This window comes from Caretta caretta, chromosome 2, assembly GCF_965140235.1.
Source record: "Caretta caretta isolate rCarCar2 chromosome 2, rCarCar1.hap1, whole genome shotgun sequence".
Classification (NCBI taxonomy): Eukaryota; Metazoa; Chordata; order Testudines; family Cheloniidae; genus Caretta; species Caretta caretta.
Window position 1 is genome coordinate 163,006,054 of NC_134207.1, and position 24,577 is coordinate 163,030,630.

General features: G+C 39.6%; 1 protein-coding gene across 10 annotated transcripts in view; it reads right to left on the bottom strand.

Moving 5' to 3' along the window:
• FHOD3 (formin homology 2 domain containing 3) overlaps positions 1–24,577 on the bottom strand; it is a 611,695-nt gene that overhangs the window by 502,920 nt on the left and 84,198 nt on the right. For all 10 annotated transcript variants that reach the window (XM_075125568.1, XM_075125567.1, XM_075125566.1 and 7 more), the window contains exon 3: positions 14,455–14,519. In XM_075125568.1, coding sequence (XP_074981669.1) covers positions 14,455–14,519 — 65 coding nt within the window. The remainder of the gene's footprint in view (positions 1–14,454; positions 14,520–24,577) is intronic.

Here is a 24,577-nt window from a genome sequence, read left to right on the forward strand (position 1 = left end):
TATGGAAGGTGGAGGCTCCCTGATTATTACTCCTCCTGACTGTTGGCAATAACACCTTAAAACCACAAGGTAATAACAACGGTTTGAAGAGACACTGCCATCTCTGAAGAACGGAATCCTCGGAAGAATATAGGCCTAATTTTTTGTGCCTGTATTTAAATGAATTAAAATATATAAACAAAGGGCTAACCCCTAAGGTCTTTACTCAGGAAAATTCCCACTATTGACTAACTGGTGTAGTTCTGTCTGTGTGAAAACTGATTAAGGAGCTTGAGATTTGGTACATTAAGAATAAATAACAAAACAGCCACACACCAAATGTAATCGCTGAGATATAAATAGGACAAAAGGCACAGGCCTGTGCTGCTGCTGGTGTGCGACTGCATCACCCGCAGGGGAACTCTGGGAGGCATAGTGCCTTGGTTCCCAGAAAACGTGCACGTGTGAGAGAGAGAGAGAGAGAGCGCACATGCATGTACAGGAGGGCAAGTTTTATGGTTCATTGCATGAGCCCTTAGGAGGGTGCAGTGTGTGCTCCCTTCCCTTGCTGGACACTTCCATTCAACAGTTGAGTGGGGCTGCAGCACCTTTTCCTCCCTCCTCCCAGAGAGATGCTAGTGGGGTTCAGGAGAGCGAAGGGATTGCAAGTGAGCTGAGCCTTGGCATAGGAAGTGGAAAGATTTTTGTAGCCCCACACAGAGGACAGGGATGAATCAGACCTAAAATATTTTGAATATGCTGGACATTAATGAACATTCATGTGAACAATATAAGAAACGAGCCATTATCCCAGATTTTAATCAATGAGGTTTATGGTTTCAAGATAGATAGATAGATTAGATACACACACACACACACACACTATGCTGGTCTGTTTGTGCAACCATGGCCACCATATTTTCTTTCGCATGTTCCTTGAGTTTTACATCAAGCACTTTGGTTTAGCCATTAAAGAAAGGGTTACAAGTCCTCTCCTGTATATCTGATGCAGCCACTAGGAACCAGCCTACTTCAAGCATAGAGAGAGATGGAAAAGCAACGACAGCTGGCTGTCATCTTACTGGGATTGTCCTCATCCTCATCTTCTTAGAGCAGCTCATCTGTCCCTCATACCCTGCAAAATAAGCTCTTCTGATACAGAAACACTAAGCTAAGCCTAGGCCCAGGGCAGTGGTGAGAGGGACCTTTAGACCCCTCCTGCACCCATCAAGACAAGAAGCTTTCCACAAGCTGAACTGAAATGCTTCATATGAAACCATACAGGAGCACAGGCCTTGAACAGCACATGATATTAAGGAGGCTTTCAAATGGCCAGCGGGCCTAAATTTAGGAGTATGGAAGGGGTATGGAACTGGTCTAATATTTATGTTTTCCTTCCCAGGGTATCCTCAACTTAATTTGATACGCCAGTTTCAGACATGGCAAAATTACATGGCACTTGTATGGCTGAAGTGTAATCATCCACTTGCCAATGATGGGAATGGGCAGGCGGCAACCCACTTTTTTTTTTTTAAAGCATAAGTTTGCAAGTTCTAATCATAGATACCAGAATGATCATATTAAGTGTCTGAAAGACAGATGGTAACCTGATATGGGTTTTACATGCACAAGACTCAATTTAAATTCTTAACAACAGTATGCAAACTGATAGTTTATGAGCTCCATCTTCCTTAGTACATATGGCAACACATTACTAAGCTACAGTTCAGATCTTTAACTTCTTCTTGCATTTCATTTTAAGGTTATTTTGGCAACTGATCAATTTGCATTACTTTTGCTGGGGTTTCCAGGTAAAATGAAAAGGGACACTCTCAGATTAAAAATAATATAGCCTGTTATGTTTAAACACAAAAACTTTGTTTAGTGACAGTCAGGGTAGCATTTGGACACACATTCAAAATCTTAAAAACCACAAATATTCCCTGTTTATAAATGAGATTATGTTAATCAACACATGGGGAGCAAAGCAAAGGGTGCAGTGTGTTTTAAATTTCTTGCGGTGTGTCCAAAATAAAGGTAAGACAGTCCAGTGAAAACGTCAAAAAAGGGGTCACTTTGGAACTCCTGTTATTCGCTCTGTATCGACTGAATTCTCATAACATTATGATGAAAAGTTTAAAACAATACTAAAAAATATCACCTGACAGTGTGCCTGAAAGAGCTATAAAATCCAAGGGACTCCCTAGGTGAGAAAGAAAGAGACGGAAGAAGAGAAAAGGGGCACCAGTATCAATGCCGAAGATTAAGAAACAGAGAACAGTATGCATCATGAAAAACACACAAAGAATGCTTGAATAATATGTGACTTAACAGTAGTATACTGTCATATGCAGGCATGCCAAGCTAGAAAATAAAGACAAAATATTTTCAAACTACTGTTTTTTTTTAAATATATACTTTTAATAATTTTATTGCACTTGAAAAATATAATCAACAGCATAGAAACTGGAATACAAACTATTCTAATTGTTAGAATATTACATTTATTATATAGTTCCTCCCACTGGAAGGTCTCAAAGGGCTTAGCAAGCTTTAATGAACTAAGCTACACCACACTGCACTGTATCATTATTATCCCTATTATACATATAGAAACTGAAGTACTAAGGCCCTGATCCTTCAAAAACTTCTTTATGTGCTGAACTTTTCAGTGGGACTACTCAGTGCATAAAGTTAAGTATGTGTTTAAGTTTTCGCAGGATTGGGGACCATGAGTTTATAAAACTTGCTCAAGGTCTCAACAGGAAATCTTTTACTGAGACAAACCCCTCACTATGCCTTTATTTCCTTCTTTCACAATGCAAGTCAGTGGCAAAGCCAAGAATGGAACCCCAGTCACTTCACTCTCACTTCCACACTTCTTCAGTATTAATTCATAGCGTCTCTTCTAGGTGCCTAACTGTGTTTTCTTGATTCATATAACAAGTCTGGCAGAGTGAAATTTAAACTAGGCCTAGGTATAAGGCTTCAGAAAAGTAATCTGAAGCCAATACATTTATAGTGATTTGTATTTTCCATATGGAAAATAGGCAGAACACAGGCAGGAAAGTGATCACTCAGCTCTGTTCTAAACATAATGCTAATTCATTTTGGGATATTTTTAACAGACAACCTTTTTCATTTCCAGTTAGGGGCTTGTTTGTGCTGTGGTTAAAGCTAAAGCGAAATGCGTTTGGTGGTCGTACTCTAGTCCCAGAAGCTTGAAACTGATTTAATTTTGGCACAAAGAGCTATACTTTATAAGCAAACAGAATTAAAAGGGAATTTTTATGAAAAAAGTTTCAACTACGGGAACAAGGTTATGATAAGTTGCTATGTAGAAGACTGTGATAATTCCTATACTTAATTAAATATAGGAACTTCTTTTATAAATTTCTGGAAGAGCATTAAGTTGAAATAATACCGAGCTACTTAGTAATATTTATTGTATTGTACTGTATTGCAACGGTTTTTGAGGGGTCAAACTAAGTTAGTACACAGCACTACTCAATCCTGGCAATTCTATAGTGGCCACACAAGACTCAGCAGAACTTAAATTTCATTTAATATAAAATAAATGAAGCCTTTATATCCTATGTTTGCAAAGAAAACTTAAATATAAATCAATGCAGTGTTGTCATAGCTATCCTGTAGGACATAAGCAACTATGGGCACACTTGTGCAACCCGCAGGGTGTACAGTTTCTCAACCTGGGGTGGGGTGGTCACAACCCCCAGAAGATGAGCTAACAGGTGGTTGCAGACATCATTCCCTTTCCATATTGCTAAGTGGGATGAGCATCCTGGATAGATCCCAGATAGATGGAATGGGAGTACAGGGGTCACTGTATGGAAAAGTTTGAGAATAAATGCCATAGACTTCAAGGGTGTAGCAGTGGCCATGCTCACCTAGAGCTGAAGGAGATATCAGGCAAGAGTCTCAGCTGGTGTAAACTGTCATAGTCCTTTGAAGTTAACAGAGTTATGCTCCTTTACATCAGCTAAGGATTTGACCTGTCATGCTTGCTTTGGTCACAATCCCTCCCAGGTCTCACACTGAGGGGGTATACTTCCAAATTGCCCCCAGAAGAGAGCTCTAACTTAATAACCAGATTTAAAGCACTCTGAAGTCAGTGGAAAGACTTCCATAGATGACAGTGTAATCAGGACTTTGGATCAGGCCCTATAACTATAACAGAACCCACAATGGGGAAAAAAAATAATTTGTGACAGGCTCTATCCCGGTTTTATTATGGGCAAAAGCCTTTTAAATATCTAAGTAAAAACTAATATTTGTTCATAAATACAACAGTTCAAAACAATACTTGTAAGCTCAATAGAAACAATAACTTGTTTTTTAAAAAGAAGGAGAATAAACTACCCACAGTAATAAATACTACAACTCATTAGTAGATATCTGCAGGACCAGATCCTTAGCTTGCTACTTGTTATAAACAGTATGTGTCTGTATATATATTTGTGTATATACAACTAGGTTGTCTTGTGGGGTTTTTTGTTTTTTTTTTTAAAGTATCATCCTGGTTACACTTTTCAAAGATTGAAATTATTATGTTAGTCCCTTTAAAAATTACATAGATTTAAGATTTTGTGCTTAGACCAGACAATTGCAACACCAGTCATTTGCATGTGACATCTTAGACATTTTAATTATAGTGCGCCAGTAAGCACAAGACACGCCGATTAATTAATTAATACTTACCTATTTTCATGGGGGTTTTGTGAAACATTATAGCATGAAAAGTGTTTTGAAATCATTGGAATGAAGGTGCTATAAAAGTGCCAAGCAATACTGGTTTTTCTGTATTTTTTGTTTTTAATCCCCAAAGGGAATTAATGTGTAGCTAGATTGCATGTTCAAAAAACAAATTACAAATCTTTGCTAGATTTTTGTGTGTTCCAGATTACAATAAAATATAATATGACAATAGTTTAAATTGCGTGAAAAAATATCTATATCTAAAACAAGTTTGCAAATGGATAAAAAAAGTGCCCTAATACCCATTTGTCTAGCTTTGCATTGCATTCTGTAGACACATGTCAAGATGACCTGTTGTTTCTTATAAACCTTGTTTTAATGCTCAATGATATTTGCTACTGGTCAAAACTGAGTTTTTCTTGCCTTACAATTTTTGAAGTTATAATAACAGAAAAATCATTCTGGGAATCAAAATAATTTAAAAATATAGTTAGAGAGATGATAACCTGATTCAGAGAAATCATGTTGATCACTGCTGTATTTTCAGGCACAAAAGAAGTAGGGCAAATTTCAAATTTTCAGTCACAGCACTCCTTTCAAATTTGGAACAAACCCTCTTAAAACTGGATATGTGCATTACAGCAGCCCACTGCTAATGGAGGCTTTGGTTTCTTTGCACCAAAACTTCCATGGTGCAGCAGCTTTAAACTTAGGGCACAACAAGGATGAGGATTTTGAATAGCTTTGCTGAGATAATCACTAGAGATTTCTCTACTTTGTCTAAAATTCTCTCTGGACTAATACAGATTTTTCTTGAGGCAAAACTCAAATATTTTCAAAACAGAAGAAGTAATTTCAAAAGAGAGTAAAGAAGAAGGGTGGGGGGGCAAAACAGAACTCAGAATGGAATGGTAATTGTAACCATCACCAGGAAGCCATGACTATGGCTCCATAATGCAATGTTCTTTTGCTGAGCATAAGCAAGGTCAATAACAAGTTGGCAGGAAGTGCTGTGATTAATCCAGAAAAGCAGGTTGTCCAAACGTGTTTGCATTTATTTAAACAGGAAAATTTATCACCATTATTTAAGGGAGACCGGTTCTTTAAGCAAGATTATTATTTATATTAATTTATTTTTCTGAAGCAATCTGATCTGGGAGCCATTGACTTAAGAGCATCAGTGTTCCAAAGCCTGGATAAAGTTAATTTAAATAATCCTAAAAAAGCTCAAAAAGGTATTTTTGTTGCAGTGCTTTGCAGCCATTTCATGGTTCACACAAATTGAAAAGGCGCTGAATCAGAGATCTCCAATCGTATCTGGAAACAGCCCCAAGATTGTGTATGTGCTGTGCTAATTAGTACTCAAATTATGCCATTTAGAAAAAAATAGCTGACCCTCCCTGTTCCCCCAAAAAACCTGGAACTCCTTTTTTCATCTTTCCTTTTTGTATGATCTCAGTTTACTTGTAATAAACATGCTGTTTATTATCTTCATTTAAACCACGACTTTTCACTAAAATACAGCAGGAGCCATGAGGAGTATATCATGACTGTAAATCAACAATGGACAACCCTCATGTGGCATCATCATTGTAACCAATTAAGAGTAGAATTCATCTTTTCCTTTCCAGTTATACTGAGAAGATATTTAATAAAGCATTTGCAACTCACCTCTTTTGCAGTTCTGTTACCATCAGCATATGAACTCAAAACCACAGCACTTCCGACAAATTCTCAAGGCACCTCTATTGTTCCCTTTAAATTAAATCCGAATTGGTTGCACGTTTTGCTGAGCTGCTAATGCTCTCCACATGCTCTTTCTTTCAAGATTAAAATGTTTTCTATTAGGTATTTCTAACACTGAACAGAAATCTGTAAAATGCCCCTCAAAGAACCTCTTCTCTTTGAGCTTCTCATTTGGGCCTGTAAATCACAATTCACAGGCCCAAATGAGAGGCTCAAAGAAAGGGCCTAAACGTATGTTAAGCCTCCATTATGAAAGGTTTTTATGGGACACTCTGTCTTTCCATATTTTGGAGGGCTCATTATAAATTCCGAAAGTTCTCGTTTCCTGGGAGATAATTTGCTAGCCTAAGATCCCATAAATAGGGAAAGCAGTTTCTGAAGATCAGAAGATACTTCATAGGATCTGCAACTATTACCATAGGCCAACTGTCAGAACAGTGTACGTTTACACATTCCAAACAAAAGCAACATTTGTTTGAACATTCAGGTTGCACGGTTAAGCATTCAAAAGTAAGGAAATGCCAACACTGCGGTTACATGCAGAACCTTAACTCTGCCCTCTGAGAGAATGCAATACAGTATAGTCTTTTACGACATGATCATATATGATTTCTGACATATATCACTTTTTTCCATGTTTGTGTAACCTTTTTCTTTCTTGTCTATCTACACTAATTTCTTCGTCATTACGTACCAGATATCTTTACTGGTTTAAGGATTAGATTTTGTCACTAGGACACCAATCCAGGCACAGCAGAGGGAAAGATCTAAGGTTCAGGCACTCAGTGGGACTATTCACATATATAAAGTTAAACACATGCAAGAATGACTTGTAGGATCAGGTTTTAATATATGACAACATATGCAACAAGTGACTATGACCAATAATTGGAAGGAAAAGGAGCAGGCAGGATGAAGATTAGCTATGCGCTCTAACTGGTGGTTCTGAATCACTTTAAGATAAAGATATCCTCCTTGCTCAGCAAGCCCCTCTACTTAATCATTATCAGCTGACAGTTTCCCACAGGCATCACAGTACAGGTAGGTCTTGAAGAGGGACTTATGGACCAATCTGGGGAGAGTATTTCATGCATAAGAAGCATGAATGAAATGAATGAAAAGGAGTTAATGAGGGAACAGGATGGTTGGGGTTAGCATTGCTGGTAAACACAGAGGGTAAAAGGACCAATAAAGTAGAATTTTCAAAAAATTATGAGTGATTGAATTCCTGGGGCTAAAATGGACTCTATTATGCAATTGCTACTGTTCCTGCTATAATATATACAGGGGTGCTATGAGGTTAAATATTTGTAAAAGCTCCATATAAATGTTAAGAATTATTTTTATTATGCACGTAAATAAAAACAATACTTTTCATATATCTATCTATATGTAGATAGATATATGGGGGAGAGTATTTTGGAGGACAAGAACTATAACTACAAATAAAATCAGTATTAATATTAAAATCATTGTTTTGGCATATTGTAAGTAGATTGTTAATCCTTATTGAATTAGCCTCTTCATTTTGATAGCAATCACGCAGCCAAACAGGATGGCTGATTTAATCACATTTTGCAGTTCCTGTTACATGGAGCACCACTTCAGGCAAAGATTTGCTGTCCATCAAAACTACTATATCTTGGCAGAAAATCATTGGTTGACACACAAATCTAAAGTGATGTAAAGTGATTAGTTTGTTATTATAATAATTATTTATTGAACTGTGATAGTGCTTAGAGGCTCCAATCAGGGACTAGGGCTCCATTGTGCTAGTATTATACACACATATAATGGAAATGATGTCCCTGCACCAAAGAGTTTACAATCTAAGTATATATTGAGAGAAAACAGATAGATAAAACAAGCAGATATGGGGAGCAAAAAGTAACAGTGAGATAATTATTAGTGTACTAAGAGCAAACTAAAGGTCAATTTATACTATGCAATGATACTGAGCACGCTACTTTATGGAGCAGAGACTTGGCCAATGACAGTGGCTAACAAAAAGAGATTGGAGGCTGCCTCTCAGACATGGCTGAGGAAGATACTGCACATAACATGAAAAGACAAAATAACAAATGGGAGAGTAAGGAAGTGTGACAGAGCAGGACATGTTAGAAAACATAATCAAAGAAAGAAGGCTCAGGTGGTTGTGACATGCACAACATATCGGAGACATGCTAAGCAAGCACTGAACTGAGTACCTAAGGGAGGAAAGAGAAAGCAAGAAAGGCCAGGGATGAACTGGCAGAAGATAGTGACAGAAGATATTGAATGTACTGGTATCACTTGGAATGTAGTACCACAACTAGCGAGCAACCATAATATACGGAGGAACCGGACTGCCTGATGGGTCAGCGCCATAGGTGGAACTAAGGTCTAAGGTATGGTATTAAGCAGAGGTCACAGCATACCAGCTGCCTGGCCACTCTCATACAGAAAAAGTAAAGTGAACATTCAAGAAATAATGAAGAGTTCCCTTGTTTTGGTCACTGTGTCCTCTTCTTCTATTAATCTATCACAGAAAAATGTTGGCAGTACGTAATTAACGAGTTAATTGGTGTTGCTAGGGAAAGCCCAGAATTTTGTCCCTGCAATACTGGGCACTAACTAGTCAAAAGCTGCTCTGATTGAAATCTACTGTTTTGCTGGAAAAGGTGAAAGTTCCTAGCACTGTTGATGTTTTAGGCGAAATCTTGGTTTACATAGGAATTTATCAAGTAATCAAGGAATTTATCAAATAATCTTCCATATTTAACACACACGTACAAAAAACAACATTAGGTCACAAACAAATGAAAGCAAGGAAATTTGGATATAAGGCCTGCCAAGACACCAAGTGAGACTTAACCCATAGAGTATTAACTCACTGTCAATGTAATTACACCAAACAAAAATCAAAATTTGATAGAACTGAGAACAAGGCCTCTGAAACTGGGCCAGTTAAGGCCTGCTTCTGCTCCATTTACATCAATTGGTGCAAAACTAAGCCCATCATTTTCACTGGTTTTATGCTCTATAAACAAAAACTGGATTAAGTTACAGCAAAATTTCAGCTCATTCAAGTTTTGTTTTTAAAACTGTTCATTTGTTTGATTATATTAATCATGATATAGTTCAACTGGGATTAAATAAGACACAGGGAAAAATAGAGTTATATTATATGAAAGCTACTTGTTCCTTCTTCCATCAAGTTCTTAATTTGAGCATAATGTCCAAAAGCATAAGGTCCAAAAATGAGAGAGAAAATTTCTTAATGTTAAATTTAAAAGACAGAGAGAGAGGGAGTGTGTAGTGATGAGATATGATAATATGATAATAAATACATTCAATGACCGTTTCAGTGTTCAAAATACTACAAAGCATTCACCTCTTTTCTGCTTCCTGCTTTAAGTTGCTTCCTTTGTCATAAGTTGGAGTAACTACAGTAACTACTACTTCCTAATGCTCACAAAAGATTAGTCAATACATCCTCTGGCACTAATGCCCAATGAATTGCCAAAAGCTTAGCATCCCCTAATGCAGGGAAATTTATTTTACCATTCTGAACACAAACATTTGTATATTAGACATGAAAAAGAAAAATTTAGGGACAGAAAAAAATGTTGGCACAATTTATTCATGGGAGCTTTTATTAAAAAAAAACATCTTTTTATTTCAGCCCTAAATGCAAATTATGATTGGGCATGTGGTAGTGATGACAGGCTACGTGACAACAGCCCTGATGCTCTCTAGTAAAACAGCTATAATATAATAGTAATGACTTTAAACACAGTCACATTCTAAGCACAATCCTTTGCAGGCGCAGTGTGAAGAAAGACTATTGTAATTACAGTGCAGGTGGGTGGAACCAAAGAAAAGATATGAAGCAAATTTCTTATTCCATAGAACACCAGCTCAAATTGATCTAACACCTGGCTTCTACCCCCTGCCCCCCCAACAACAACAAAAAAAGTAATACATATTTCAACCTCAGAACCTAATGCTCATATTTGGAAAAAGGCATAGCACACAGCTGATGTGGACAGATATGCAAGATGAAGACAGCTACTCATTGCCAGTGAAACACCCTTCCTAATTTCTGAAAAGTGTAACTGACATGTACCTTTCTCAGAATGATTCTAACACTAAAAACCATTCAGAGTTCCTTATTATTTCACAGTAGCATATCAAAAAAAATTAAGAAAACTACATTACCATCAGATATGGGCTGAAACAACACCTCTGGTCTGAAAACTCCAAAAACTTTGGCAGCAGGCTGGAATCTAAAATCAGATCCAGATCTTGCAGTTTGCCCCTTTATCTATAATGCACCTACCCAAAAGTGCAGATCCAAATTAAATTTTAGAGATTTAAAATTCAAGGCATCATCTATGCACAGAACATTGTGATAGCCTTTTACACTGAGGGACATATTTTTGAAAATGGAAGTTAAAATGTGTACGGTAAGATACATATGTTCAAGGACATTTGCGCATGTCCATCAGATAACTGCAAATGCAAACCCAATGCTCTGACTCTTTGCACTCTGGCCAAACTAAAAATCTGACATGAGGAAATATTTTTTGTTACTCTAGGAAACATATGAAATTTTCTCTTGTGCTAATGGTCTGTTGAAGAGATACCTTAGCCAGCCAGAACAAGTCTTTCTCCAAACTGTTTTTAATTTAATTCATATTTATACAATCATCCTAGTCTTGGCATCCTTGCTTCTTCTCTAATAGCAAAGCACATATGTTTAATAATGGTCCACTGTTGTTCTTCAATCAGCTAGTATAGAGGAATCTGTTTCTACACGATGCCGTCTAGAGACAGCTCTCAATGGGAGGCATTTGAGGAATTCTGTAGGTTGCTTATGCTCAGTTCAAATTCTTATAAAGGCTGTTTCAGAATGTGTCTCTAGAATAAGAAGAAAGTTTACTTGTATTTAAAGTCTGATTTCATGAACACTCAGACAACACTACAATCTTAGAAATAAAGGGAATCGTTACTCAGCTTTTTTTTTCTTTAATGAGCCTAAAAACATATGTCTCTATAGTTCTGTGTTCAGGGTATGATCTCTTGAATCCAGACTAGCACAATATGAATGGTTAAAGTGCCAAAGTAACCTACCATGGAAGAGATGAAATGAAGGAGAGAAAAAGGAAGCTATGGAATACATTCTTTTTTATGAACCCAAGCCACTTATAATGTCTTGGTATGACAACATCAGCGCACTCTAGCCATTTGTAGTAGCTTCTACCACTAAGGGCCATTTAAATGAGTTTCTGTGCAGCAGATTGGTTTATAAAATTCCCATTACAATGCACTGACTTCGCCATAGGCAATGTACCATAGGGTAACTTCATTCAGGCCACATTAGTACTATTTGGACATTTTAAGATACACATTAACTTGTTTCAATTGCCTTTCCTTATGACAGCAATATTCTAACCAGCGTACTTCCAAAATCGTGACGGTGATAATGACAGTCTGCATGGCCAAGAGCCACACTATGCAGAAAAATAAATATTACAGGCTACTAAAATACAGTAAAAAGAAAAGGAGTACTTGTGGCACCCTAGAGACTAACCAATTTATTTGAGCTCACTTCATCCGATGAAGTGAGCTGTAGCTCATGAAAGCTTATGCTCAAATAAATTGGTTAGTCTCTAACATGCCACAAGTACTCCTTTTCTTTTTGCGAATACAGACTAACACGGCTGCTACTCTGAAACCTAAAATACAGTAGTTAGCTGTCAACCAGCAATTTCTCATCTCCCCTTCTCAACCCAGAAAGCATAATCTAGAGGGGGAACGTAGAAATGCTGTGGATACATGGATCATGCAAGCACTTTTAAGTATCCGCACCACAGCTTTAACATCACAGTGTACAGCACCAAAATCTCCATTGTGCTTCTTAACAAACTTCTACAGCAGGAGTCTCAAAACCAATTTACCTTCGGGCCAGTGCCAGTCCTCAAATCCTCCCAGCAGGCCAATAATGTCACTGAAGATGGTGTTCAGAAAAGAAAACGTTTATATTGTATTTTTTATTTCAAATTTCTTAGAAATAATAAAACTGTCATACAACTTTATACAATTCTTTGCCTGCCAGAGAGTTTTTAGTGTGTGCCAGACACCTGGCAATGCTTCAGTTCTGTCAGTTTGTTGATGTTTGGCCTCAGTGAGTGAGCAGTTGAAACCTTCAGGATTGCAGCACGGTGTGCATCAGATAGTTGTGTTTGGTATTTTGACTTGTTTATGTTCATTGTGGAAAAAAGTGACACTGCCTCCCTGGCTGACTCTGCCCGACAACTAATGATGCTGCCTCCATGGCTGACTCTGCCTGGCGACTAGTGATGGTATCTCTGTCCCTCTCCCCCATCCAATGGGAGCTGTGGGGGGCGGTGCCTGCAGCAGACAGAGCCGGCAGCATGGCTGCATGCATTTCTTCTCCATGGGCCGCAGTGGGGAGGTTCTCGGGCCGCAGATGGCACGTGAGCCAGGACTTTGAGACCCCTGCTCTACAGATTAATTCCCCTCAATCACATATGGGCCAAACCTGTTCATTTTATGTTTGAAACTTTTTTACTGAGGCAAAGTTACAATAAAAGGTTAACATATTACACTGTACATTGCCCATTCAGGAACAGGCTAATATTCAAAGAACCTGTGGGGGAGATTTAGGTTGGATATTAGGAAAAACCTTTTCACTAGGAGGGTGGTGAAACACTGGAATGCGTTACCTAGGGAGGTGGTGGAATCTCCTTCCTTAGATATTTTTAAGGTCAGGCTTGACAAAACCCTGGCTGGGATGATTTAATTGGGGATCCGTCCTGCTTTGAGCAGGCGGTTGTACTAGATGACCTCCTGAGGTCCCTTCCAACCCTGATATTCTATGAAAGATTCTGGCTTGCTGGCTGCGGAGCTCTCCTCCTCTGAGTATGCTAAAAAGGGTGACCAAATTTCTAAATACCTATTCTCTTTTTGGCTCTTCTCTTGCATAGGTACTTGTTTTAAAAACTTTTCCATTACAAGGACAGTCCATATTTTACTATGCCACAATTCCATGGAGGAGAAGTCACAGCTCTCCAATAATGTGCAATACAAAGCCACACAATAAAAAAGAAATTAATTTGTCATTCTGTTTAAACTAGCTATCTTTTTTAGTAGAGCATTAAGTAAGCAGATCAGGGAGATCTCTAGGAAGCTGACATTTTGTCATAAGATGAATGTCTTTCATAATTTCCTCCCAAAGCTGTCTAGTTTCTAGACACAACCACCACATGGCTACTATGTTCCTCTTTCCCCAAACCCCTGCAACAAAGCACCTCCCTACTAGCAAAAATATGATTGATCTTATCTGGAGTCAAAAGCCATTTATACAGTAATTTATACAAACATTCTTTATGAGCTACACAAATTGAAGATGTATATCTGCCTTGCCATATAGAGACCCTCTAATCCAGATCAATTTATTCATCCAAATCCCTTTCCCATCTTTCCATCTGGGTTGTTTTCTTATCAACATCTTTTTCAATCAAAATTGCATATAACTTAGAAATTAAACCTTTTGTTCTAGCTTGCTCCTGGGTCAATTCCTCAAATGTGATTAAAGGTTTAGATACAGCCATCCTGTATCCAGAGTTCAAAAGAAAATGTTGGACTTGTAAATACTGAAAATACGGGATCTTTATATTAGCAACATTATTACATATCCCTGAGTAATTTTCAAACCAGGATCCAGGAACAGCTGTCCAAATTGAGTAATGTCAGCTCATATCCACAATGCCTAGTCACTTTGACATTTCCTAGAGATAAATCCCTGATTATTAATGAAAGTAGAACCCTCTTCACTTCACCCATACAACAATCCCACTGCAATCAATGGGAGGTATTTTTTTCAAGTACAGTGAACAAGATATGGCCTATTCACTTTAACTTTGTAGAAAGCAAGCTTATCTCATCATATTCCTCAAACTCGTTTCCCAGAGTACTCTCTGTTTTGTCATTTAGAACCTCACTTACCAATGCAGGCGTGGACTCTCACTGAGAGCTGGGTCCTCAGAATTATACTGTGCTTCTTGCCCCTCCTGGGAAAAAAGAGGAAAACTTGATGTGAGTATTGAAACCACAAAGAGATCTCTCATCTAATATCACTAGAAATCCCACATTAAAGGAGCTCCAAGCAATGATGCAGGGTTTTTCTCTTCATAAAAAATATTCTTTATTATTTGCGTTATTGTAGTTCCCAGGGACCCCGTGATTTGAAATGCTGTACTTATGTCTTTTATAGCTGAGCATTAAAAAAGACAATGCTCAATTAAAGATTGCATACACAACCTTAACTCTGTCCATTCCTTCTGCATATGCATTTTGATGAGTCTTTAAGTACATGATCACATTTCTATATCAATACAATGTACCATGTTTCCTACAAGCTTAAGGAGGCCTTCCTCATTCCTTAAGGCCTATGCTGCAGCCTTGTCTTACTGACACAGCACAGAAGTAAGGCTACCCCTCCCCGCATCTGCTGTACTGACTGGACAGATCTATCTGGATCTTCAGTCTGCTCAAAAGCACAGTCCCTGATCTCTGGATTACTCTACCTTCCAAGAAAGTGGCGGGGAGTGGGCAGAGCTTTGGCTTTGCGCGCGCGCGCACGCACGCACGCACACACACACACACACACACACACACACACACACACACACACACACACACACACACACACACACATTCAACAGCCAGAATAGCTGGCCAGATGCAAGGCCGGAAGTAAGTTGTACCCTTTCAAGGCCTAGACTAACTTATTCCCTTACCACCACACCACCCCCACATTTCCCCCGGAGAAACAGAAGAGCAGGAGTGGGCAACAGGGCATTTGGGGCACAGTGGCTCTTGGGACTTGTTCAGGACTGTACCCGAGGTCACATTCTAGCCTTAATCTTTCCACTGTGCATACAAGTTAGCCACAAGCTCACATACTACACAGCCTGCCTTAGCTGCTCACCATCTTAGTGAGAAATTTCTGTGTAAAGTCTTCTGCCAATAGACATATTGCAATTTTCAATGGGTCACAACTCAATCGATCAAACCACTTTTCATCAGATGATACAGTGGCTCTACTCTTCAACAAGGAATACCATCAAGCCATATTTCAACTTCCTTCCCATAGCTGTTTCAGCAAAACAGTTGTGAGTTTTATTTTAAACACGAGTAAAAAAGACAGGTTTCAGAGTAACAGCCGTGTTAGTCTGTATTCGCAAAAAGAAAAGGAGTACTTGTGGCACCTTAGAGACTAACCAATTTATTTGAGCATAAGCTTTCGGAAAGCTTATGCTCAAATAAATTGGTTTGTCTCTAAGGTGCCACAAGTACTCCTTTTCTTTTTGCGAGTAAAAAAGATTTTTTTCACTCTCCCAGTACAATTTGCCAGACAAAAATCCACATTCAGGCAAATGCTAGGCCTGCAAAAATTAAGAATTATTATGTAAGTGGCTGAAAACTGAGGTTAGAATGGAATTATGTACTAGTAACTGAAGAATTCACTGCCACTCTTACAATAATATGTTTTCTTTTAGGTTTATATCAAACCTTTAAATTACATTGGTTTTCAAATGCTCTCTCTTTACAGTGGTATGAAACAAAATTTCAAAATATAAAAGCTCTTTTAAGACTACTAGATTTGCAGGTCTTTTGAAATTCCAAACACTAACATACTATTCCCTCACATGTATTCTGTATAGTATGGAGATTAACCCCAGTTTTCTGGACAAATTCCAATTTTGGTAATGACAATCTGTGCACCTAAATTACTCCTGAAATTTCAACTGGACACAATATCCTTCTGCACTTTATGGCCTGTGCTCTGTCTACAGCTGCCCTTTTCCAGCACAAAAGTGCAATGACTTGTGTGAAATATCTAATTCACAAAGTGCTTTGGGATCCTTTCAGATTAAAAGTGGCAAATAAATGAGAGATATTCATTTTAGTACCACTCATTGACATATGATTCCATGCACTGGATTTGCACTGTAGTTTTACTACCGTGTGTCCCAGCATGTTGGCTGTTATAAAGGTGAAAAAATGTGTTTTCTATGCTCCTTCTTCTGCACTATTATTAATACTCTGAAGTTACGGATGACCTTTCCCTTATGAAGAGAGCAGGATGGGTTGGTGATTCAAGCTTGGGATGTGGAAGTCAGAGGTTCAATTCTCTGCTACACTACAGATCTCCTTGGTGATCGTGGGCATGTCACGTAGTCTTTCTGTGCCACAGATCACCACCTGTAAAATAAAGATAATAGCACTGCCCTACCTCACAAGGATGGGGTGAAGAGAAATGCATTGAAGACTGTTGGTGAACAGATACCACACTAATGGAGCCAGGTGAGTACTTAAGATAGACGGACAGAAAGGGTAGTCATGAGAACAAAAACAGTGAACTCGGGTAATGAATGCTCAAGATAATCATGGAGATTCATTCTTTCCTTTCTCTGAAACATGCCATTTTAAACCAGGCCAGCTGTAGAATTTATAAGCTTTCTTTGTACACCACGCAGAGGGTCAGAAACCACATCACCAAAAATTAAAAAACTGAAATGTGGTAATAATGCTGCCAGCAAAATGGATTTCTAAACACAAATAGTTTTTTCGCCTTCAATCAGTGGTTAGCCTATTGGATGAAGTTTCAAAAAAGGTCAATTTGCTATTGAAAGGAAACCATAGCTTCCCTTTCTATTTGTCATGATCTTATTCAACAGGCAGTCACTGGGGTTAAAGGGAAACTGGTCATCAGGTTAATTATTACCAGCTGTGTTGGTGATACCAGTACATGGAGATACTGCTATTTGCTTTTCACTTAAATGCCAGGAAATAATAACAATTTCATTCTTCATTCCACTAATACTGTAAATTAGCTATTAGGAATAGTAAAGGGAGCTTTCTTCCTTTTCTCTCAGTTCTGACATTCCTGACCAGTTCCTTGTCATTGTATCCCTCCCAGTTCTGCCCTTCTCAGGATAAAGACTCTTTTAAAAACCTTTCTAACATATAAATATCACCTAGTTAGTAAACTTCCAGATCACAATGGCATTAAAGAAAACCGACTATGCATAAATGATGTTTTATTAATCATAGATTCATAGATTCATAGATATTTAGGTCAGAAGGGACCATTATGATCATCTAGTCCGACCTCCTGCACAACGCAGGCCACAGAATTTCACCCACCACTCCTGCAAAAAATCTCACACCTATATCTGTGCTATTGAAGTCCTCAAAACATAGTTTAAAGACTTCAAGGAGCAGAGAATCCTCCAGCAAGTGACCCATGCCCCATGCTACAGAGGAAGGCGAAAAACCTCCAGGGCCTCTTCCAATCTGCCCTGGAGGAAAATTCCTTCCCGACCCCAAATATGGCAATCAGCTAAACCCTGAGCATATGGGAAGATTCATCAGCCAGATACTACAGAAAATTCTTTCCTGGGTAACTCAGATCCCACCCCATCTGATATCCCATCACAGGTCATTGGGCCTATTTACCGTGAATATTTAATCAAAAGTATCTGTTTATTTTACTGTCAAAAGCAAAACTCCCAGGACTCCCCACACAAGACATCTACAGAAGAGTGAATGGATTTCAGTCTGAGTAATGCATCAACATCAAAGTCTACTAAGACTTGATTGCAGAATCTTTATAATTGGTGATGATGCATTCAGTAGTCAGATTCTGGTGCGAGTTTGCATGTTAACTCTGACCTGTAAGTTATTGAGACACAACAAATATGGACCCCCACAAAGAGAGTTACACTTCAGAGTATAACTTCATTTTAAACAACTAGCTAAGGAGCTGGGATAATTTAGTGAGTGGATCAGCATCATCAGAGGACCTCTGTCAATTCAGTTTTTAATTCTTCTGAGGTTAGACTGAGTAAATGCCATACAGTTCACTAATGATACTACCCTTTTAAAATCACTTCGAGACCTACTTGTACACAGAGCTGTATTATTATTATGTTATGGTAAAATAAAAGCTAAATCATGGCATGGGTCCTGGTTGTTAGGCACAACTTAACCTAATGTCAGAAATGTATACAACTCGCATTTAAAGAAGGGAATTTTTCTAATATTTAATTAGATACATTTTATCACCCTGGGATTGTCACAATTATCCTTTTCCTTTTTGCTAATTAATTATTATATTTGTGTTTAATAGATTGTGAAGAAAAATCATTAAAACTTCTGTACCTAATTGCTCTATTACATGAGCTATTAAGCTCAGTTTTTATTATCACAATCATGTACCAAGAAAAAAAACATTGCCATAAATACAAGACTGTATTGTTCAGTAGAAGATAAAACAAAGTTTATTCCAGGATAAATAAATGTACTCTGCTAGATGTATATTTTAACAGCAGCAAAAGGAATACATAACATTACAAGCAAACCAAGTGGCTTCTCCCATAAATATTTTCTTTCAAGCAACGTGAAATCTGAGTTCACTAGCTCCAGTAAATGCTTAATGTAAAATATAATTATATATGACGGTATCATATATGAAATATGAAGGTCATTTGAATTCAATACAATAATGAAGACCTACATTTATGAGGCATCTCAAATTACACATTAACAGTATTCCTTTTGTAGGAACAATATACTTGAGATGTTGATTTTTTAATGGCTATATGTAAGTGGCTAAAGCAGTAATAAAAGTAGCATTTTATCCAATGAGTACATCATGCTTTGAAGCCAAGAAATATAATGGATGACCTTCCAACTTTCTGCTCTATGATCAAGTATCTACTTCATGACTTTTTTGACCCGTGATGTCCCTCTGTACACACCCAACCCTCACTGGAATCCATGGAAGGCAAAAACACTCCTGAAAAACTCTTCAGGTTTGAGACCTTGGGACAGAAGGTGTAATCTAAGCATGAAGTAGTATTGTTATCCTTTCATTGACAGTTACAGGTCAAGAAAAGAGAATACTGATACAGTATGTATTCAATAGAGCTGCTGACCCTTTAACTTAATACTAAGTATGTATTAATTCAAGGCTGGTAGAAATCCAAAACACCCAGTCATCAAAAGAAAAAAAAAGTACTTTTAATTAATATAAGCCCCAATCCAGTAAAGCACTTAAGCATGAGCACAACTTTAAATGCATCAGTAGTCCCATACACCTTGATATTTACATGCCGAAAGCTACACACAGGTTTTGATGCTTTGCTGGATCTGGGCCATAGCATAAAAAGAGCTTGAACTGCCAGTGTATGTAACATTCTTAAATCTTTGGTCCATAGGTAACCTTACTATTAAAACTTTAAAAGGTAACAAACAAATAAACACCAGTTATTTCCCTAAAAGGTACGAACAATGTAAAGAAAGAGAACAAAACAAGCAGCCTTCAGGCAGACCAGGTTTCAAAATGGCAACTGGTAGTCCATCCTCCAGTATCTCTTTTACATGGGTATTTTATAAAGACCAAAAAGAGAAATAAAATGAAGAGATGGAGATAAACTGACTTACAAAAGAACAGGTAACACGGCACAAAAGGAACAGCATCATGGGCAAGTTGGAGGGCCGATCAGGGTAAGATCCCCATCCTGCTCCAGTCGCTTTATGTCAGGTAGAAGGCCTGAAGTGACATAGAGGGGCCCTAAAAATCTCATTTCCAATTCAGGGTGGATTCTTTTGGTGCAGGAACTGATGGAGACAGATATAAAGGTGTCCTCTGAGGACCCTCTTGCAAACTCTGGCATAGAGGGCAAGGCTGAGGTCAGGAAAGGCATGTCCGTTGCATGCAATGCTGCCGAGATTCCAGGCAGCTCAGTGGCCCTTAGGGCAGCTCCAAAAGGCTGCCATAACTCAGGGCTTGTCTACAATGATGGAGTGTAATGTCTAAAGCACACTAACGTGCTGCACATTTATTGGTCCGGGTAAACTCTGCTGCTGCACACTAAAGGTTCTCTAGTGCACTTCAATGTAGTACTGTTTCAAACAGCACTATGTTAAAGTGCACCAGCAGCAGGGTCTACATAGACCAGGGATTGGCAACCTTTGGCACGTGGCCCGCCAGGGTAAGCCCCGTGGCGGGCCGGGCCAATTTGTTTACCTGCCAGGTCTGCAGGTTTGGCCGATTACAGCTCCCACTGGCCGCAGTTCACTGCTCCAGGCCAATGGGGACTTCGGGAAGCGGCGTGAGCTGAGGGATGTGTTGGCCACTGCTTCCTGCAGCACCCTTTGGCCTGGAGCGACAAACCGTGGCCAGTGAGAGCTGCGATCAGCCAAACCTGCGGATGTGGCAGGTAAACAAACTGGCCCGGCCCGCCATAGGCTTACCCTGGTGGGCCACATGCCAAAGGTTGCCGATCCCTGACATAGACCGATTAATGCACAACACATTTAGGAATCACATGCCTTTAGAGCACATAACCAACCCACCATGTAAGACAAGCCCTTAGACAGATCCCCAGGACTGAATAAGTTATGCCAGGAGCCTCTTCAGTTTCCAGAACAGCCCAGGATCAAAGGTTACAAAGATGGCTTAAAGCCACCATAGCCCCACTTCCTTCTGGACTGAGAGTTCTGGGCTGTACCTTCTAGAGCCACAACATAGAGTCACACCCCAGGCCCATAAGTACAGACTAAATGACAATAACTTTAAAAAAATCAGTTAATATTTTCTCCCCATTTTAACGTAACACTTGCCTGTACAATGGGAGGTTGGGGGATGTCGACAGAACACACACCTTACAGAAATTTAAGAGGACATTCCATAGGGCGATGTGGTTTAATATCCAAATAAACTTTTTGTGCTTTTCTAACCTTTGAATGAATAAGACTACAAAGCACCTGTCAACATGCATCATCTGTGAGAATTTTGTTCTCAGATAAATGAGAAACTTTTCCAAAGCTCCCACTGATCACCAGGACAAATTGATGGGAGGGGCAGTATGCACATAGAACAACCTCACCACCACTAGTTGTGCAGGAGTATACCATGACAGATGTCAAAATCAAAACAAAGGAATCTCTACACATTCACTCCTCTGGAGGTGATAACTATTTATTACTTTCATGCTACTTCTCTCTTGCTCTTATCAGCCTACCAAACTACTGAATCATAGCTCTGATAACTAGGCAGAATTTGAACTTCAAGGAGAAAACAAAAGAAAAATTTTAAGGAGAAAGCATAAATTAAATGCTGTGTTCTCATATCTTAACAGGACAATATTACATTGGTAGGGGAACGATCAAGCTCTTCCTCTCTAACTTCCACAAATCACATCTGAACACTTATATTTGTGAAAACAAGTCTTAAATCTGTACACTACATCTGGGACTTTAAAGGGCGTAAGTCACCCAACTCCCTTTGAAAACCAGGCCCTTTACAAATACCAGCCTAAATTTTCTTTAAAATCACAAAATACCACTGGGATATCAGCTTTTTCTAACTGGATAGTCATTTTGAAAAGTATATCTTTCTTCACCTTTTGGAAGATTTCAAAAGTTTCACCTTCTTTTTGCCTTGGAGCTAGTAACTATTAAAATCAAAGCCCAGTCTGTGCTTACAGAATTCTGAACTGCCCTATTCCATTCATAATGAATCCAAGACTGTTATTCTAGTCTATATAGGTTCTTATATTGCCCTCATCACCATAGTATTGGATGGCTTTTCAGAAGCGCGCGGAAAATTATTGTGTTTGGTCCAATTTTCAAATAAATCCATTTCCACAAACTATTGCCTAGAATCACAAAGATGTGCAGTAAAGCCACAACCTACTGCATAAGATTTGTTTTACTGTGTTCAAGCAAGTCAATAGAAAAACTGAACTTCAAACTTTCAAAAACTGACTTACGTTTAGTGAAATCTACCTTAGCGTATATTTAAATCCAGACTTCTTGAGGAGATAGCAGTGAATTCCCCTTGTATGCACAATGTAGCCTGTCAGCCATTGGAAATAAAGTTAATAATGCTGATAAGCTAATGCTTGCTCTCTGATACTTTGGTTTAAGGTAGCCACTTGAAGTGCCATTTTTCAAAGTGTACAGTAATGCATTTTCTGGAAATAGATAAAATCTCAGATTTCCCCCCTTTTAATTTGTAATTAAATAGGGTTCCAAATGTATATAAATGTATTACATAAAGAATATATTGGAAAATCCATAGTTAGGATTGAAGATAAGCAACAATTCATTGTTATACACTGGTTTACATACTGTCAGTATTCGAGGACTCTGCCTGATTGCAGCAGCACAACTGTGGTTCAAGAGTAGAAGTAGAAGCAAGAGGGAGGAAAGAGAGCACCTCTTTTTTGTTCTTTCTAACCCAAGAAGAGTTTGATGTTATCCTATTAACAATTATGCCTTATATAAAAGTCAGAAGTTATAACAGAGGAACATGTGAAGGCAGAAGCAAATTACAAGTAGGACACAAGGGGGTTGATTTAGCAAGTGAAGCTGCTGCTTGGCCCCTACTGCAGTCACGAGACAGCGTGGCTTCAGGCTCACTCAGAAAGGGGATAGTGGAAAGAAGGGGAACTAGCATCCCCCTGCCTCAGGTACTTCCACCCATAAGCAGGCTGGAAGGGTAAATTGGCAAGCGATGCTAGTGCATTGGGAGGAGGAGGGAGGCAAGGGAATTTAGCTGTTTCAGGTACCGGCCGTGCTGCAAGTGGATGTATGGGCTATCAGGCTGCAATTCTTTCTGGTTGTGAGCAGGTTGCTGTTCAGGTGTCTGTACCTTTGCTGGAAAGTGGACAAGCAGAGGCAGCAGCTGCAGCACAGGGCAGTCCCAATGGAGCCCAGGGGCTGGAAGAGGACCCAAGGGAGTATTGCAATAGGGGCAGGGGGCTGCTAATGCCCAGGGTGGAGTGTTTTATGACCCAAGCCATAAATTAGGGCAGCCCCATGGACTGAAGGAGGGAAATGACTGAGGGGAAGCGTCCATGCATACAGGTCGGTAGGCTGTGTGGATTAATGGGGTAGTCAGCGGAGTTGTGCAGCAAATGGCCAGTGAAGTGGTTTCTGAGGTTTTCTCCACAGCACTTCCAAAGGGCACAGCGTCAACTCGAACCAGGATGTTCTCTTCCACTGAACACAAGGGATGGCAGTAATGCTGATCCCAGGGGTGAGTGTGATCTGAACCACATAGGGGCTGGGGGGATGAGTGGCAGAGGTGGTATCCGGCCTTCCAGCCTGGCAAGGGGTGGCAGTTGCAGGGGCCACAGCGAGGTGCAGGGATTGTGCTCAACCAGTCACTCAGTGAGTTCACCTGAGGGGGACAGGAGTGAGCCTATCAGGGTAGTAAATACTCTGGGCCCAGGAGTGGGAGATCCAGAAGCCTGGGCAGACCCGCCCCAGGGGTGGCACCTTCAGTTTGGGCACTGATGGTTTTACACAGCTGCTGCAAGCTAATTTGCATTTACTACAGCAGCTTCAGGCAGCTAGGTGTGATGGGTCTGCACAGGGTGACACGGTAGGCCTGGGCTCAAGTTTGGGCAGCAGGACAGGGACAGGCCCCCGGCAAAGGTAGCAAAGCCCATGTTGGGAACGAACCCCCTGGGCACATGGGGACTCATCGGCCATCAGGGCATGTAACCACATGGGACACAGTAGAAACTCCCAGGGGGGCCTATGGGGGAGCAGGGCTCTGCGGAACTCCCTCCATTCAGTCCTGAGTACGGTTATGCCGGGGTGGCTGACCTGATGGGAGTTCACCTACTCAGAACAGCTAAAGATAAAATACTGAGAGGCGAATACGTGGATATATATATATTATCCCTGTTGCACAGGGAGCTGTTGACAGACAGTAAACAGGGGCAAGGCAAGCAAAACAGCGAGCTGCCCAAGAGGCCAAGGGTGCCGAGAACATGGGAAAACTGGGAGACTGCCGTCCTCATCTGCGCGGGTGTTACAGTACAGGCCTCCCCAGAGAGGAGCCCTGCCTTGGTTAAGTATATGGACATAATTAGGCGGGCACACAATATGTTTGGGGGCATGTCCTGGTTTAATTAGGATGAGCAGTTTCGATTAAGGGCAGCAACACAAACTGGGTTAAGGTGGGACACACCTCATCACACACTGTGGTTGGAGTGGATGACACCAAGGGCGCCAAGAGTTCACACAGACAGTGGTTTGT